Genomic DNA, 16,636 nt, shown 5'->3' with positions numbered 1-16,636 from the left:
GTTTTACATGTAGTACTCTCCTTTATGCGTGCATTTGAAATCTTAAGCTCACGGAACAAAAGTTCTAGAAATTTTGCAGGATAGATATTGGGGATGACTGAGAACTTGGTGTTGTCCATTTCTCCTGAGCAGAAAGGCTGGAGACACAGGGCCATCCCACCCATCAGGTGGGGTGAAGCAGCTGCCTCAGGTGGCAGAAACGCATGAGGCCGTGCCCCCGCAGGCATCCTGCCCCAGTGCCACCACCGAATCAAACCAGGTGAGGGAGGCTTTGGCAGCTGTGTAGAGTTCTGCCACCCAGAAATGCGGCGGGCGGTGATTTGAGGTTTGCAAAGCTAATCTTTCTGTTAAGCTCTTGGATTTTGTAATGCTTTTGCCACGATACCTGTAGCCTTAAAGTCTAGAAATGACTGCATAGGTTGCAATAGGATTAAGGCAGTTGATAACATACATACATATTTTTCTCACACTCATTTGAGAGCTTTTTGTGTTTGTATATTGATGCTCAGCTGAGCCTGTTGTAAAGCAGAGGGGGGAACTGCCTGGCCAGCTGAGTCCACTCTCCTCCCTAGGCCAGCTTGGACAGGGGGGCTGGACACACACCTGTGAAAGTTCAGTAAAGGCTTTGGAGGCCAGCCCTTTATCTTATTCTGCTTCCAGACTGCTCCACAACTGCGGCGCAGAGTCATATTTCAGTTTTCTTAAAGTTGTATATTTTCCCTAGTGCTATTCCTGTTGAGCTGTGTTATTATATCCAAAATAGTGTCATTCAGCTAAGATTACAGACTGAAGAAGGGAATTCAAATGCACCCAATTGGTATATGACACAAGAAAGTCATTCAGTTTTTGTTTTACTTCTTACAGTGTTCTTACAATATTTCTTTTTATGTTGTGAACCGCCCTTTGATCTTTGAAGGGCAGTATACAGATTTACCAATTAATTAATTAATAATACAATCTGATGTGTTGCCAATTTGGTTTTCCTAATAACTGCTACTTGTGAAATTGTGAGGGGAGTGCTCCTACGGCTATGGATCTCAAGCATTTTTCAGAGGCCTTATTTTATATACCATCCTATACCTGCAGGCCTCAGGGCGGTTTACAAGATAAAATTACAATAGAAAAACACAAAAGGCATAATCAAAATATAAACAGAATAAAAATATAAACAAAATATAATCAGGAACAGCCTCCCCCGCAACACACATAGTTAAAAACAATTTTAAACAATTTTAAAAACACAATTAAAAAGCAGTTTAAAAGAATGTGAACAGTACTCTCTGCTGGGTAGCAGCAGTCCTTGCAAAGCCTGTCGGGCCCCGTCCTAGGCGTGGCAGAGAGGTCGGAGCAGGACCCTCAGACTCTCAGCAGGTCTTCCTTCCTTGCTGGGCAAGGAAGTCCGCAGTCTGTCAGGCCCTAGGACTTGAAATATTCTTATCTCTCTTCTGGACCCAGTAGTCAGGGAAATTAGACTCCTTTTATTCCTAGCGACTGCTTCTGTCCTCTTGACATTTTGTTAATGCTGCCGTGCTTTGTCAGTATCCCAAAAAAGGTTTTGAACGACATTTTAGAAACTTGTCCTTCCATAAGAATGGTTTGCATATGTACTTAACAGAGGAATAATTTTGTATATCACTCTCAAAAGTATGAGCATGCTGAAACTTGTTATCTAATATGAGCCAGTATTTTTGCTTCCAGTGGAGACCCCACTTAGTAGTTTCTTTTGTGATTTTTTGGTGCCCCCTAGTGGGGAAATTACGCAGATCAATGCTATTTGAAGTTAAAAGGAGTAATTGCACAAGTGCCTGAGAAGGAAACTACTTCTATGTGGGACTGCTGTTTGCCAACACAAAGTTCTTGTTTCTGTGCCAGGCAACGGTACCTTTCTATGTTCTGTTGCCATCTTCTTTCCTCAAATGATTTAGCTCCAATTACAGCTTCTATGTTTCAGTTTCCTTTAGGGTTGCCATACTTCTGGGAATTCCCGGACGTGTCCTCTTTTGTGGGTCCTACATGCCTGTTGGGGGGGGGGATTTTACATTTGAAAGCAATTGTCCTGGATTTGGGTTTTTTTTTTTAATGTGGGTGGGTGGCTCTGGTTGGTTCTGGCTCTGGCACAGGCAACTTGGGCTTGGACTCTGGCTTGGGCTCGGCGGTGGGGCTATTGGGTCGACTGCCCTAAAAAAGCTTGCCGCTTCTACTTCCTGGCTATAATGATTCATGCAGCTTTCAATAAATTTGTGAGCAAGTCCTTCATAGCCTGTGAACCTTCCACCCCATCGTAAATTGATAATAATGCTACCTCTGGATCTTCAGTCAGCTTTAACCCACTGATTTCTGTTACTTCCTTAAACACCCTTTGCCCCCAAAATTGTACATATTTACACCCCCACCACATATGAACATAATTCCCTGTTTCCTGGCATCCGACCATCTCCAAATTAATTTATAATAATTTTCTTTTATCGACTGGACCTAATGGTCAGGGGTCCCTTTACCTTTTTATTCTTATAGACGTTTTCAACGTACGTTTCTCCCATATTTCCCCCCCAGCTTTGACTATCTATTTGCCCTGATGTCTCCTTTTCCCTTTTAATTGATCTTCTTGATCCTCCATTTCTAGTAATATTTAATAAATTTCACTGGTTTCCCCTTTTATAACTGTATTTTCTTTTATATCTCCCCTTTTATAATAATTTTTTTTTGAATTTTGTCTATTCTTTGCAGTTCTTGTTTTCCCTTAACCACTTCTTTGCCCATTGCTCCAGTTGTATACAGTTATACCATGTTATTTTACTTCCCATTAAAGCATCTCTTATTTGTTCTTTGCTTCTCATTTTCTCTACCCAATCCTTTATTTTAAGTATTTTCTTCTCTTTCGCTTCTTTTTCAATTTCCTTTTTAAAATTTACTGGGAAGTCTTCTATCATCACCACCAGGGTTAGTGGGGAATTTGCTGGTATCAATTTTCCTTTATATTTCGCCCATATCTCAATAATATTTTTAAATAAGGGATTTTCAATATTCTGCCACTATTTTCTATTTGGTTTGATAAAAATATATATTCACTAACTTCTCCTTCATTTCCTTTGTACCACTCTCTAACCATTCTAACTCTCCTTGTTCTGTTATCCCGTGTATGACATATCATAACTGATTTGCTATATAATATAACTTTATGTTAGGGAGCCCCAGTCTACCTAATACTAATTCCCCTCATCACTGCTTTCATTGTATCCCATATTATTGCTTGAGTACTTTGCCACTTCTTATTGATCTCCCATACATCTAATAATTCTTTCCCTATCTTATTTACTGTTTGACTATTATTGAAGATCCTCGTGTCTAACCTCCATCTTCTGGCTTCCTTGTAATCTTTCTTTATTTTTAATACCATATTAACCAATGTGTGGTCGGTTACCTTTATTATTCCAATTTCCGTATTCGTTATTTTAGAATACTAAGTTTTTTGAAACAAAGATATAATCGATCCTTGAGTAGGTCTTACGCACTGGTGAGAAGAATGAATATTTCTTCTCGCCTCCCCTCATCACTCTCCAAACATCTTTCATTCCTTTTCATAATTTTAGCTAATCCTGTAATGTTATTACATCTTTCCTCTGGAGTAGGATTTGACTTATCCAGTCATTTATCTAATACCATATTGAAATCTCCTGCCATAATCATATAACCCTTTTGAATACCCTCCATTTCCTTAAACACTTTATCAAAAAATTCCACCTGATTTTCATTGGGAGCATAAATATTAATTATAGTGTATTCTTCCCCCGCCATTGTTCCCTGAATTATAATGTATCTTTCCTCAGGATCTTTCTTCATCTTTAATATACTAAACCCGCATCTCTTTGAAATTATAGTTGCTATCCCTCTTGATTTTGAAGTACCATATGCTTTTTCATAATTATTTATACCTCTCAGTCTGAGTTCATTAACCGCCTCTTTCATCTGATGCTTTTCCTGTAAAAATATTATAACTTCTTTATCTTTATTCAGTAATGTTTCTATCCTCCTTTTCATAATCGACCCCAGCCCTCTGATGTTTAAGGTTGAAATCCTTATTTCATTATCAATGAGTTAAATGTACTTCTTAATTTCTGGTCTTGTGTCTTATGATACTTATATAACCCATTACCCATCCCATTCAATCCCCTCCCATACCCATACATTCCATTTTGTCTTCCCCCCTATTTTCCTGAGGGATTTCACTTCTCCCATTGTCTTAATTGTTGTGGGGGTGGGTGGGTGGAGAGGCTCCTCTGATCACGAGCCACAGCAGAACTTCTTCTCCCATTATATTTGTTATGCCTTCACTCTGATATAATTTTGTTCAGCCTTTACTTTCAGTCCTCAATAGTCATTTTTTTGTCTCCTGCCACCCCCAGTTCCATGAAAACAGGGTGCTGGATTTCATGGACCACCAGCCTTCTGCTTCTGTGTACAGGATGTTTCTGAAAAGGGCCCCTTATAGACAACCAAACCGGCAGTATTAGTATGGCACTCAGAAGGATGTTCACTGTCTTCTTAATATTACAGGAGATGCTGTCACAACAACATTTCTGAAGTAGGAGGGGAAACAGGAGTTTGTTCTAATGTTCTAATTAACACTTGCAGCCAACAAACACAGCAGGCTGTGCTGCCATTTCAAAGGGAGAGGGTCATCTGTGAAGGCATTTATGTTTGGAAAGTGCTTGGACTTGGATTGACTTTAGACACTTTTAAATGTGTTTGTGGAAGTAGGATTATTGGTTTGTTTGGGTTTTGTTCTTGTTTTGTTATGTGTTTTGTGGTAGTATTCTGTATTTTTATGCTGTGAACCCCCATGAAGTCTTCAGAAGAAGGGTGGAATACACATTGAATAAATAAAATAAAATAACCCCCCCAAAACCCTTTAGCCAGCAAATAAAATTATTATTTTTTAAAATCAAATACTCAAACTTAAAAAATACTAAGAATAAGCAGTACAATGCAGGGATCACTTGGGAAATACTCAAACAAAGGACTGCTCCACACTGGAGTTTACGGTCAATTTGTTGTTAGTCATATGTGTTAGTAGAGTTTTTTTTGCATTTGACATCTGTTATAAGAAAATGCCTATATCCAAATATATCATTTCATTGTTTATGTTCTATCTGTCTTTTAGTAGTTTCTATGTTAGTTATTTCCAAAGTGTGTCTCTACTTGAGACTGTAATGTGAAGCTTTGTTTCTGTATCAATATGATATACTGTATGTATCTTCCTGATCTTACACAGTGACAAGGGATGCGGGTGGCGCTGTGGTCTAAACCACTGAGCCTCTTGCGCTTGCCAATCAGAAAGTCGACAGTTCGAATCCTTGTGATGGGGTGAGCTGCCATTGATCTGTCCCAGCTTCTGCCAACATAGCAGGTCGGAAGCACACCAGTGCAAGTAGATAAATAGGTACCACTGTGGTGAGAAGGTAAACGGTGTTTCTGTGTGATCTGGTTTCCGTCATGGTGTCCCGTTGCACCAGAAGTGGTTTAGTCCTGCTGGCCACATGATCTGGAAAAGCTGCCTGTGGACAAACACTGGTTCCCTTGGCCTGAAAGCGAGATGAGCGCCGCAACCCCATAGTTGCCTTTGATTGGACTTAACCGTCTGGGGTCCTTTACCTTTTTACACGGTGGCAGTACAGGCTCCTAAACAGCCCCACAGCACCACCTACAGGGTCTACAAAGACAACATTCCAATTCACAAGTTTACTGCTTTGAATGAATAGGTCATTCATAAACTGATACAGGAGACTCATAAAACATTCAAGCTCCTTTCATACATATGTCAAACATATTGTCGCAAGCAGAGAAGAACGCCCAATTTCCCAGTAACCATTATTCCGCAAATCAATAGTTGGAACATGTCCAGACAAATAAAGGGCTTCTCCACATGTCCGTTTACTGTGCATTTGCTCTTAGTTATGTGAGCATCCTTAACATTATGTGAGATCCTTAACAAAATGGCAGCCCCAAATTCCTACACATTTAATCCAGATTTTCCCAATCCATGGATAATCCACTGAGGAAAAATGGCCCAGTACAAAAATGTAGTCACTGCTGACAGGGAAGCTTCTTTGGTGGAATCTACACACATATAAAAACCGTTCTGAAAATGCTTTTTGAAAAGTGTTTTTAAAAATACGTTGAATTTTCCATAAGGCTCACTATTGCCATCTAGTGTCACATTGTATAGAATCATAGAATCATAGAATCATAGAGTTGGAAGAGACCACAAGGGCCATCGAGTCCAACCCCCTGCCAAGCAGGAAACACCATCAGAGCACTCCTGACATATGGTTGTCAAACCTCTTCTTAAAGACCTCCAAAGAAGGAGACTCCACCACACTCCTTGGCAGCAAATTCCACTGTCGAACAGCTCTTACTGTCAGGAAGTTCTTCCTAATGTTTAGGTGGAATCTTCTTTCTTGTAGTTTGGATCCATTGCTCCGTGTCCGCTTCTCTGGAGCAGCAGAAAACAACCTTTCTCCCTCCTCTATGTGACATCCTTTTATATATTTGAACATGGCTATCATATCACCCCTTAACCTCCTCTTCTCCAGGCTAAACATGCCCAGCTCCCTTAGCCGTTCCTCATAAGGCATCGTTTCCAGGCCTTTGACCATTTTGGTTGCCCTCCTCTGGACACGTTCCAGTTTGTCAGTGTCCTTCTTGAACTGTGGTGCCCAGAACTGGACACAGTACTCCAGGTGAGGTCTGACCAGAGCAGAATACAGTGGCACTATTACTTCCCTTCATCTAGATGCTATACTCCTATTGATGCAGCCCAGAATTGCATTGGCTTTTTTACTGCCGCGTCACACCATTGGCTCATGTCAAGTTTGTGGTCAACCAAGACCCCTAGATCCTTTTCACATGTAGTACTCTCAAGCCAGGTGTCACCCATCTTGTATTTGTGCCTCTCATTTTTTTTGCCCAAGTGCAATACTTTACATTTCTCCCTTTTAAAATTCATCTTGTTTGTTTTGGCCCAGTTCTCTAATCTGTCAAGGTCGTTTTGAAGTGTGATCCTGTCCTCTGGGGTGTTAGCCACCCCTCCCAGTTTGGTGTCATCTGCAAATTTGATCAGGATGCCCTTGAGTCCATCATCCAAGTCATTGATAAAGATGTTGAATAAGACCGGGCCCAAGACAGAACCCTGTGGCACCCCACTAGTCACTCTTCTCCAGGATGAAGAGGAACCATTGATGAGCACCCTTTGGGTTCGGTCAGTCAGCCAGTTACAAATCCACTGAGTGGTAGCATAGTCAAGACCGCATTTTACCAGCTTCTTTACAAGAATATCATGGGGCACCTTGTCAAATGCCTTGCTGAAATCAAGGTAGGCTACATCCACTGCGTTCCCTTCATCTACCAGGCTTGTAATTCTGTCAAAAAACAAGATCAGGTTAGTCTGACATGACTTATTTTTCAGAAATCCATGCTGACTATTGGTGATCACAGCATTCCTTTCTAGGTGCTCACAGACTGTTTGCTTAATGATCTGCTCCAGAATCTTCCCTGGTATTGATGTCAGACTGACTGGGCGGTAATTATTTGGGTCTTCTCTTTTCCCCTTTTTGAAAATAGGGACAACATTTGCCCTCCTCCAGTCTGCCGGGACTTCGCCTGTTCTCCAGGAATTCTCAAAGATGACTGCCAGTGGTTCTGAGATCACATCTGCCAGTTCTTTTAATACTCTTGGATGCAGTTCATCTGGCCCTGGAGACTTGAATACATCTAAACTAGCCAAGTATTCTTGTACTATCTCCTTAGTTATTCTGGGCTGTGTTTCCTCTGCTGAATCATTTGCTCCAAATTCTTCAGGTCGGGCATTGTTTTCTTTATCGGTGTATTACACTTAAAACACACTTAAACATTTTATTTGCAGCTGTATAGCTGAGTCTTTGGTGCACTTTATTTTTTGGGGAAGGTAGTTTGTCATGTACCCCTCTGGGTAGGAGGGGCTTTTATTTTCATATCCGTTTCCTGTATATGCTGCTCAGCTGAATACAAACTAGCCATTTCGTTTCCAGTGACCAAAATGCTGCTGCACACTGAAGGCACAACAAAAACACATCTGAAGGCTATAACTACTGTAACAATATTCAACAACAACAACAAGAGCACGGAGGTCTTGTGCAGGCCTGCTCTGGCACAGGAAGCCAGTGTTAATTCTGTTGGCTTGAGCTGGTATTTATCTGCCCCCCCCCCAGTTTAGTCATCTGTCCTCACCCCCCTTTGCAGCCACCACAAATCAAGCGCTCTGTGACTTTGCTGCTGCCACTCCCTGTTCCATCTCCATTCCGCTGAGCAGCAGCACTGCCACTGCTGGGAGGGCACTTCTTTCCCAGACACACAACACACACTGCAAAAAAAAAAAATAAAATCCTTCCAGTAGGACCTTAGAGACCAACTAAGTTTGTTATTCGTATTCTGTACCAGGTAACTACAATATCACTAATTTCAAAAGATATAGCAACCAGTTAGTAGACATGTTTGTTGAAAAAAGTTGGATTTTCAGATTGTCAATTTGATGTAATTGTTTAAGCTGGTCCTTTCTGTGATTTTTTAAAAAATTGCTTTGATTTAAACCAGTCCCCTCTGCTTTCAGTCGGTAGTTCAAGTTTGTGAATAGCTATGTGAGAAGGAAGCAATCCTCTCCATCAAAATTATCCACCTATAAGCAATTGTCCTGAAGCAAAATATTTGGTTGATGAGTTCGGACTCCCTGACCCCTCCCCACCCAGTGAGCATAATTAGAGTGCAGTATGGAAAAGAACTGGCTACGGGACATAGAGTGCTCCTGAATAAAATTGTGTTTAAAAGGCAAATATACCTGTGAATGTGAAGACCCCGGAGATCAGAGAGAGCTGAATTAAGGCATTCAGGAGTAAAGTTGGCTGATCTTCTTCCTTTGCAGGAATGGCAAAAGCTGAACTATGACATCTATACCCTGCGGCAAATGCGAAGGGAAGTGAGAAACAGGTGGAAATGCATTTTGGAAGATTTGGGTAAGCCAGTTAAGCTCAGGCTATTTTCTTATTGTTAACATACAAACAGTATGTATATGTGAGGAAGGGGAATCTACCGTATTTTTCGCTCTATAAGACACACCAGACCACAAGACGCACCTAGTTTTTGGAGGAGGAAAACAAGAAAAAAAAATCTGAATCTCAGAAGCTAGAACAGCAAGAGGGATCGCTGCACAGTGAAAGCAGCAATCCCTCTTGCTGTTCTGGCTTCTGGGATAGCTGTGCAGCCTGCATTCACTCCATAAGACGCACAACCATCTCCCCCTACTTTTTAGGAGGGAAAAAGTGAGTCTTATAGAGCAAAAAATACGGTAAAAAACACACAAAAAGAAAAACAAAGATATATGCACTCAATTTTGTGTGATAGTGAGATATATATATATATATAGTAAAAAAACCCATTACTTAATACTGTGCCCCATGTCATTTTACCACTGGGTTTCCCGTGTGTCTGCAAGATGAAGGCTACCTTTTGTTCCTTTGCAAAGATATTTACAGTAACCTGCATTTGCTAAAATGAGACTTAAAATCCTGCCCCAGGTTTTCTGAAGGAAGCAGACACCCTGTTATCCGTGACCAAACGAAGCATTGTCAGTGACTCTCAGAACATGAGCAAAGCCCGGGAGATCCTCTTGAGGCTGTCTGAGGAGACAGCTATTTTCCCAACAAGCTGGGAGCTTTCAGAGAGATACCTCTTTGTGGTGGTAAGTCTTGACTTCTCTCTCTCCTGTAATTACCTTTTCATACGCTTTCATGGAACTGCTCAGTGTGATTTGGAAAGTATATTGGATTATGACCTAGTAGTGCCTGTCTAGCTGCATACAGTCCTGTTCAGGATTGGTCCCGTGACTAGGAATGACCTATTCAGCACAAGATTTTGCATCACTGCAAGCTTGCATTAATATAGAAATGTAGCAACTTTTGTGCCAAGAGCCACAGATGGCATATTGACAGTTGTCTCTGGCACTGAATCTAGATTGCTTTATAGACAATTCCTTCCGAAGAAATCTGCCCCAGAGTGTGAGCCGAGAAGACAGTTGCTAGTACCCCAGACATACAGATAGACTGTTTTACATCTGGCTCACGAAGCTGCCTTTTCAGGACACTTGGGGCTTAAGCATACATTGGGAAAGGTTGCTAGAGAATTTTACTGGCCTGATGTGTTTTGAGATGTTATATATCAGGTCTTGTGATGTATACCAATGAGTGGGACATGACGGAGATCATAAGCGTTTCCCGTTGCAGCCCAGTGAGATTATTGGGGAACCATTCACTAAAACTGGAGTAGATATTATTGGCCCAATGCCACAAGCCACAAAATTGGCAAGAAGTATAACTAAACTGTTATTGATTATTGTACTTGTTTTTGTGAAATGATTCCATTATCACAAATTAGTGCCCCTTTTGTGGCAAGAGCTTTATTTAGTGTTTTTTGTTGCTGGGGCTTACCACAAACTGTCGCCAGTGACTTAGGTGGAGCTTTCATCTCCTGGTTAATGCAGCATATTTTTTAAATTACTAAAACTGAACATAGGACAAGCCTGGCTTATTGTCATTGGATCAATGGCTTAGTTGAAAGGCTGAATAAATCTATAGGGCACATGTTGTTGAAATAGCTCATGGAAAAGAGTGGTACCAACAACTTATGTTTTTGATGTGCGCGTATCCTGATTCAGTGCTCCTCAAACTAGTATAAGGGAAGTCTTTGCGCAATCCATTAAGCTTCTTAAAACAACAATGGGAGGGAGTGTTTAAGATTATATGCAGAAGCTATGAACAACCTTGAGTGATGTTTGGAAAACTTCCCAAGAGAGTCTTAAAGTTGCCCGGCAGGGGCAAAAACGTCACTATGATAGAAATTCTACCTGGAGATAAAGGGTTGAGTTTGCATGGAGTTCAGCCGCTTTTTCTCTCGTGCAGGATCGTCTCATTGCCCTTGATGCTGCTGATGAATTCTTTCGAATTGCCAGTGCAACCTATCCAAAGAGTGAAAGATGTGCAGTGAAAGAGGAAGTCAATCTGATTGCGGTCCAGTTCAGTTCTTCTCTGTCATAACACTGATCACCTTTGGATGGACTTTTGATTTTGAAGGGATTGGCCAGAGTAATGTGACTTCTTCCTTCAGGAAACTAGTATATCTCAGAAGTGCAGGATAAATCCAGGATGATGTACCTGTTGTACCTGTTGTATAGCGTGATGCAATAGAGACTCACCTTGACTCAGGAGAAAGTCTGTGATTGGAGTCTGCTATAAGCTTTGGTGCTAGATTAGATACCGGCAGTAGTCTTACAGCTGCAGTGAATATAAAAAGTGCAGTGACAGAAACCTCCTGTACTGCTTCCGATGTAATGTTTTTCTCTTTGACAGCTTGGTACAATTGGTACAGTTATTTGCCATAACTGACTATTTTCCTGTGTTCCTGTTTAAGTGGGATTTTAACAGGGTGGAAAGTTAACTCCTTTTAAAACTGCCATTTCATCAAGTTCCTTCTCTCTTGAGAATACACCATGTATCATGCCAGGAAAACTCCTCATATCCATCTATGCAATTAGAGATTCTCTGTCTGGTAGATGTGGGTGACGTATTCATCAACAATGGCAGAATGTTGTGAGAACCACCAAAAACCATACTGCTAATTACTTCCTAGCAGCAAAAGAGTCCCAATTAGCTTTTTTAGAAGTGAAGAAATCAAATCCTGCTATTCTGAGCTGGTTTTGCCTCAAGATTCAAAAATCTACAATGGCAGTTACTGAGCTTTCCTCATCATAGCACAAACCCATTGTTCCACTGTGAAAGATTATTGTGTAAGCATCTTTTTAAAGATGTTGTATTGAAAACATCTGCAAGCCTTCCTTTTGTCCTAGATCCTTATGCAGTAGCTATTGATTCCAGTTGCCTCCTTTGTTCCAGCTGATATTTTTATCACATACTGAACTTGGACATTACGGTGTCCTGAGGTTTGGCTCAAAATGGAACATTTAGTAATTGAGGGGCACTTTTTTTTTGCACTTGCATCTATTTTTCACCAACCTGTTGGAACAAATGTGTTTATTGAAATCTATATTGTGTTACAAAAGCTAATGATACAAAATGTTTTAATATAGCCCAAATAGTATCTTGCTGTTTTGGTCTGGTAATGAGCAATGGTTTTAAACTATGGATGTGGTGATGGTTCATTGTCACTACTACTTTTTTAAAGCAAAAAGCTGGTGCTCTCACCAGATGGTATTTGGTTTTTGTGGTTGCAACATACCTAACAAAATGGCAAGAGGTATTTTAAGTGTTTGTACCAGTGATGTTAAAACAGTTATATGAAATGTGTGCTTTGTCACTTCCTGGGGGGGACGGACTGTATTGATTCTATACTTTCATACCTTAATTTAATAAATAAAAAGTCCCTATGTGATTCTTCCCTATTTTGAAGTATGTTTTGTCTTTGTAAAGCAGATTAATGAATGCTAGACACATTGAGGTTCCAACCATTTTTCTAAGGCAATTTAGAAATTGTAGAATACAAAAAAACTATCTGGTCCTTGCAGATTACGTTGTGAAATTTACAATGTAGTTCTATGCATACTTACTTGAGAACAAAGTCCCATTGTGATTTATTGGTTACTCTCTAGAAAGTATGTTTAGGATTGCAGCCTAAGCATCATGCAGAAGTAGAGCTGCACTGCATGTTGTTCAGTTTCAGTATTTGGGTGAGAAATTACACACTTTCTCTCCCTCCCCCCCCCCCCACTATTCATGGCTCCCTTGCCTGAAAATATTTTGTTGGGAGTTGCTACCTGATAGGATGATACCAAGGATGCTGCCCAGGTTCATTGTGGAGCGCCATTTAATTTCTGTTCCTGTGCTATATTTAAGGATATTTTGTAAGCCACTGTGATCCTCTTGGGTCTATATAGCAGGATATACATATTCTACCTAATACAAAAAGTCTTGTGGCCTGTCTCAGTAACATTTTTATTACAGCAAGTGTTCTAATATCAAACATGTGTTCAACAGGTTACCACAGAGGTGGTGAACTTGTTTCTCTCCAAATGTCGCTGGACTCCAGCTGCCATCATCCCTGGCTATCATCCCTGACTGAAGTTGTTGAACTCCAACTCACAACGGCATCTGGGAGAAGCACAAATTCCCCATCCCCAGGTTGCAGTGATTAGGGCTGGAACCAAAGGTTTCCATTTGCTGACCGAAGGAACTTATTCTGCCAGGAAGACTTACTCTGTCCACAGAAGGGGACCTTTTGAATCTGAATGCAAGTCTTCCCATGAGTAGCTGTTGTGCACCTAACGTTGTGCATCTAATATCAACGTTTATGCTCCAGTTGCCATCTCATTCTTTTCTCAATCATATCTAACAATAACGCTGGTAGGTTCTAGGTTGTGGGATCTGATAATGGCAGCTAGCGGATTGAGGTTGAATCCTGACAAGACAGAAGTACTGTTTGGAGTTACAGGGGGCAGGCAGGTGTGGGGGAATCCCTGGTCCTGAACGGGGTAACTGTGCCCCTGAAGTCTTGGGTAGGGTTGCCATACATCAGGAATTTCCTGGACATATCCAGAATACTGCAGTCAGAAGCAGTGTCTGGGCAGAAATGGGCAAATCCGGACGTATGACAACCCATCTTGGCAGTGTTGGTTTTGCTCAAAAACAGGAATTTTCATTTGCTCAACAACTTTGGGCAAAACTAAAAACTCAACAACTTTTGTGGCAACCCTAGCCTTGGGGTCATTTTGGACTCACAGTTGTCCATGGAGGTGAAGGTTAATTCTACTCGCTCCACTTGTTATGCCAGCTGAGACCCTCCCTGCCCGCAGACCCTCTCCAGAGTGGTCCATGCTCTGGTTATCTCCTGCTTTGACTACTGCAATGTGCTGTACGTGGGGTGTGATCACTTTGGTGTGATGGTTGCAGATTCAACCCCTGGCATTTCCAGTTAGAGCTGGGAGGGTCCTGGTCTGAAATCCTGCACAGCTGCTGCCAGCCAGTGTAGACAATACTGAGATAGATGGAGCAATGGCATGTCTCAGCATCAGGCAGCTTCCTGTGTTCTCCACTCAAATGTACTCTCACAGGCTGCCGCGGCTCCACTATTGGAAACAGGGCTTAGGAAATCAGAAAAAGTTATTTGCCACTATAGCCAGAGAATTGGGGCAAAATTTAGGGGTAGCAAATTTTGGACAGATTTATTCAAAATATGCCAGTCTTGAGGCTCAACCTTGCTGTTTCCTTAGATTATTGTTGTAGCAACAGCAGGCAAGTAGCACCAAGAAGGAGCTGGGCGTTTGCATTGGGAACGGTTCAAGAGGATGCCACCATATTGTAGTCTAGTAAGCTTCTTGGATGCCCATTATCCCCCACTGCCAAGAGGAGATAGTCGAGGAGGGCAGGGCCTAGTCAGGGCCACTGATTGGTAGTCCTGTTCCTCCTGTAGTTCTCTGTTGCTGTCAACAAGGTTCTCCTAGGCATCTTTTCCCCTCTGAATTCCACAGGGTGGCAACATAGACTTTAGAATGCCAGAATGTGGAGGTTGCTATTAGCTGTGAGTTCTTTCGCCTCCATTCACTCGCCTTTGCCGTGCGTTCTTTAAACCTGCTCTATGTTTTCAGGAAGCAGAGAGAGAAAGAGGCACTTTACATCTGAAGGTGCTGATAACTCAATTCCCACCTTAATTCTCAACTAGGATTTTTTTTTTTTTATAAGGCAAACACCACAATTCTATGATTCTATGGAATGTGAGGTTACGGAGAGAATTGGTGGGGAAGTCAAATACTTACTCAGTCAAATAAATAGTCCCTGCAAATGTGTTCTCCCTCCCTGCTGCTAGTTTTGAAATATCTTGCCCCCATATGAACCTGCCTGGAGCCTAAGATCATCACCCTTGAGAGTGGCAACAGGTGAGCCAACCTTGTCATCTGTTTGATGCCAGACAAAGGCATTTTTTGTTTCCTCAGCATTTGGGGATAGCGCCCATGATATTATATTGTTTAGCCTGTTTTAAATAGGTTCAAACGGTTTTATTATTGCAATTTTTACTTGGTTGTAAGTCACTTGTGGCTCAGACTTCTCCCCTGACACTTTGCTGGTCCTGAGCGCCTTCACTTGTCAAAGGAGCAACCTCTCTCTGGCAAGTCCTTCTCATGTTTGCCTTCTGCAAATAGAGTTGGTGATATATTGATAGAGTTTGGTGGCCCCCCACCCCAAACCTGGCAAGCAGAGACCCAGATCTGCTTTCTTTTCTTTTCTTTTTTGCTGACAAGAGAATTATGCTTTTAGCTAATTGTGATGCTGTGACAAAAAGTTTTGTCTGCCCATGCCATAGTTACACAGCCACATTATGTTTGTACCATATTAGTATAAGAAGCATCTTGCAGCACAGCATTTAAAGGAAAAGAGACACATGGGTTAATTTAGTGAATCTCATCCTAGGGCCATCTTGTGGCTGATTATAGCTGAACTGTGCTGAGCTTGGAGTGTGAAAAGAGCCAAGAGTGCAAGAGAACTGTTGGCAGCATTCTGGGGTTTATTTGTGGGGGGCTGGAGAGTTGAGCAGCTGAGCTCTGATCCCTTCTAGTTTAGAACGCCATCCCTCTCAGCCCTGCAGCTTGCTGAGCACTTTGTAAACTCCAGGAAGTCTCACAGAACTTAGCAGCATTTACTGAGTAAAGCTGCTGTTATAAGAATTGCAGGTAAAGGTAAAGAATTGCAGGTAAAGCAATCAAAACAGGATTTCTGCTGTAGACCGCCTCCTTCAGTGATATATGTATGATGTATTGGAGGGTGGTCTAGGACTACAGGGTGGGCAGTTTCAGAAATCTATATAAGGGCTTGCACACCATTGTTCTGGGTTTCTCCTCCCGCCTGCGTGTGGTGAGTGAGGATCCTGTTGCAACAATTTAATAAAGATCAGGCTTACTAGCTGCTTTGCTTCTCAGTTTTCTCTGGTTGGCCTCTGTTATTTTCTCCTACCGATAGAGGACTCTATATGGGCCCTTGGATAACCCATAAGGGAAAAGGAGCAGTTTTTTCTTATAACACCTGCATACTATAGGTTAGACTGACAAGGACACTCATCTACGCAGACTATATTCTTTCACGATTCTTTAGGTCCCTGTTACTTAGCCAATTCCCCACCTCCCATAGGAATATGAGTTTTAAACTTGTAAGGGCTGCTTTTCACACTATATTGATATAGTTTTTTTGGGGGGGGGAGCATCAAACCCTAGAAATTAATAAATCCCAAGATTTTGATTGGGGTATGGATTAAAGTTCTTGAAGCTACCAACATGAGTTTGACCAAACTGCGGGAGGCAGTGGAAGACAGGAGTGCCTGGCATGCTCTGGTCCAGGGGGTCACGAAGAGGCGGACACGACTAAATGACCAAACAACAACAAATGGTTTAAAGTACAAGCTGTAGAGCTGTGCCAGACAGGGAATTCCTGGGCTGACTTATACAAACCAGCCTGGCTGGCTTAGTGAAGAGCAAACCTGTTAACATGACAAAAGGCCTTGATGGGCCATGGGGAGAGGAATCATTTAGCCTGGGGAGTGAGATGTTACTAAG

General features: G+C 41.7%; 1 protein-coding gene across 1 annotated transcript in view; it reads left to right on the top strand.

Annotated features, from left to right (window-relative positions):
- Nucleotides 1–16,005, top strand: part of MREG (melanoregulin) — a 32,045-nt gene extending 16,040 nt beyond the window's left edge. Inside the window, exons 3-5 of the mRNA XM_083573194.1 lie at nucleotides 8,954–9,044; nucleotides 9,606–9,769; nucleotides 10,986–16,005. Of these exons, the coding sequence (XP_083429320.1) occupies nucleotides 8,954–9,044; nucleotides 9,606–9,769; nucleotides 10,986–11,120 (390 nt within the window). The 3' untranslated portion in view covers nucleotides 11,121–16,005. The remainder of the gene's footprint in view (nucleotides 1–8,953; nucleotides 9,045–9,605; nucleotides 9,770–10,985) is intronic.
- Nucleotides 16,006–16,636: the final 631 nt, after the last annotated feature.

Source organism: Podarcis filfolensis (genome assembly GCF_964270895.1).
Source record: "Podarcis filfolensis genome assembly, chromosome: 1".
In the NCBI taxonomy this organism is placed as follows: Eukaryota; Metazoa; Chordata; class Lepidosauria; order Squamata; family Lacertidae; genus Podarcis; species Podarcis filfolensis.
Note: the sequence above shows the minus strand (reverse complement) of the source record. Positions and strands in the feature narration are given on the sequence as shown.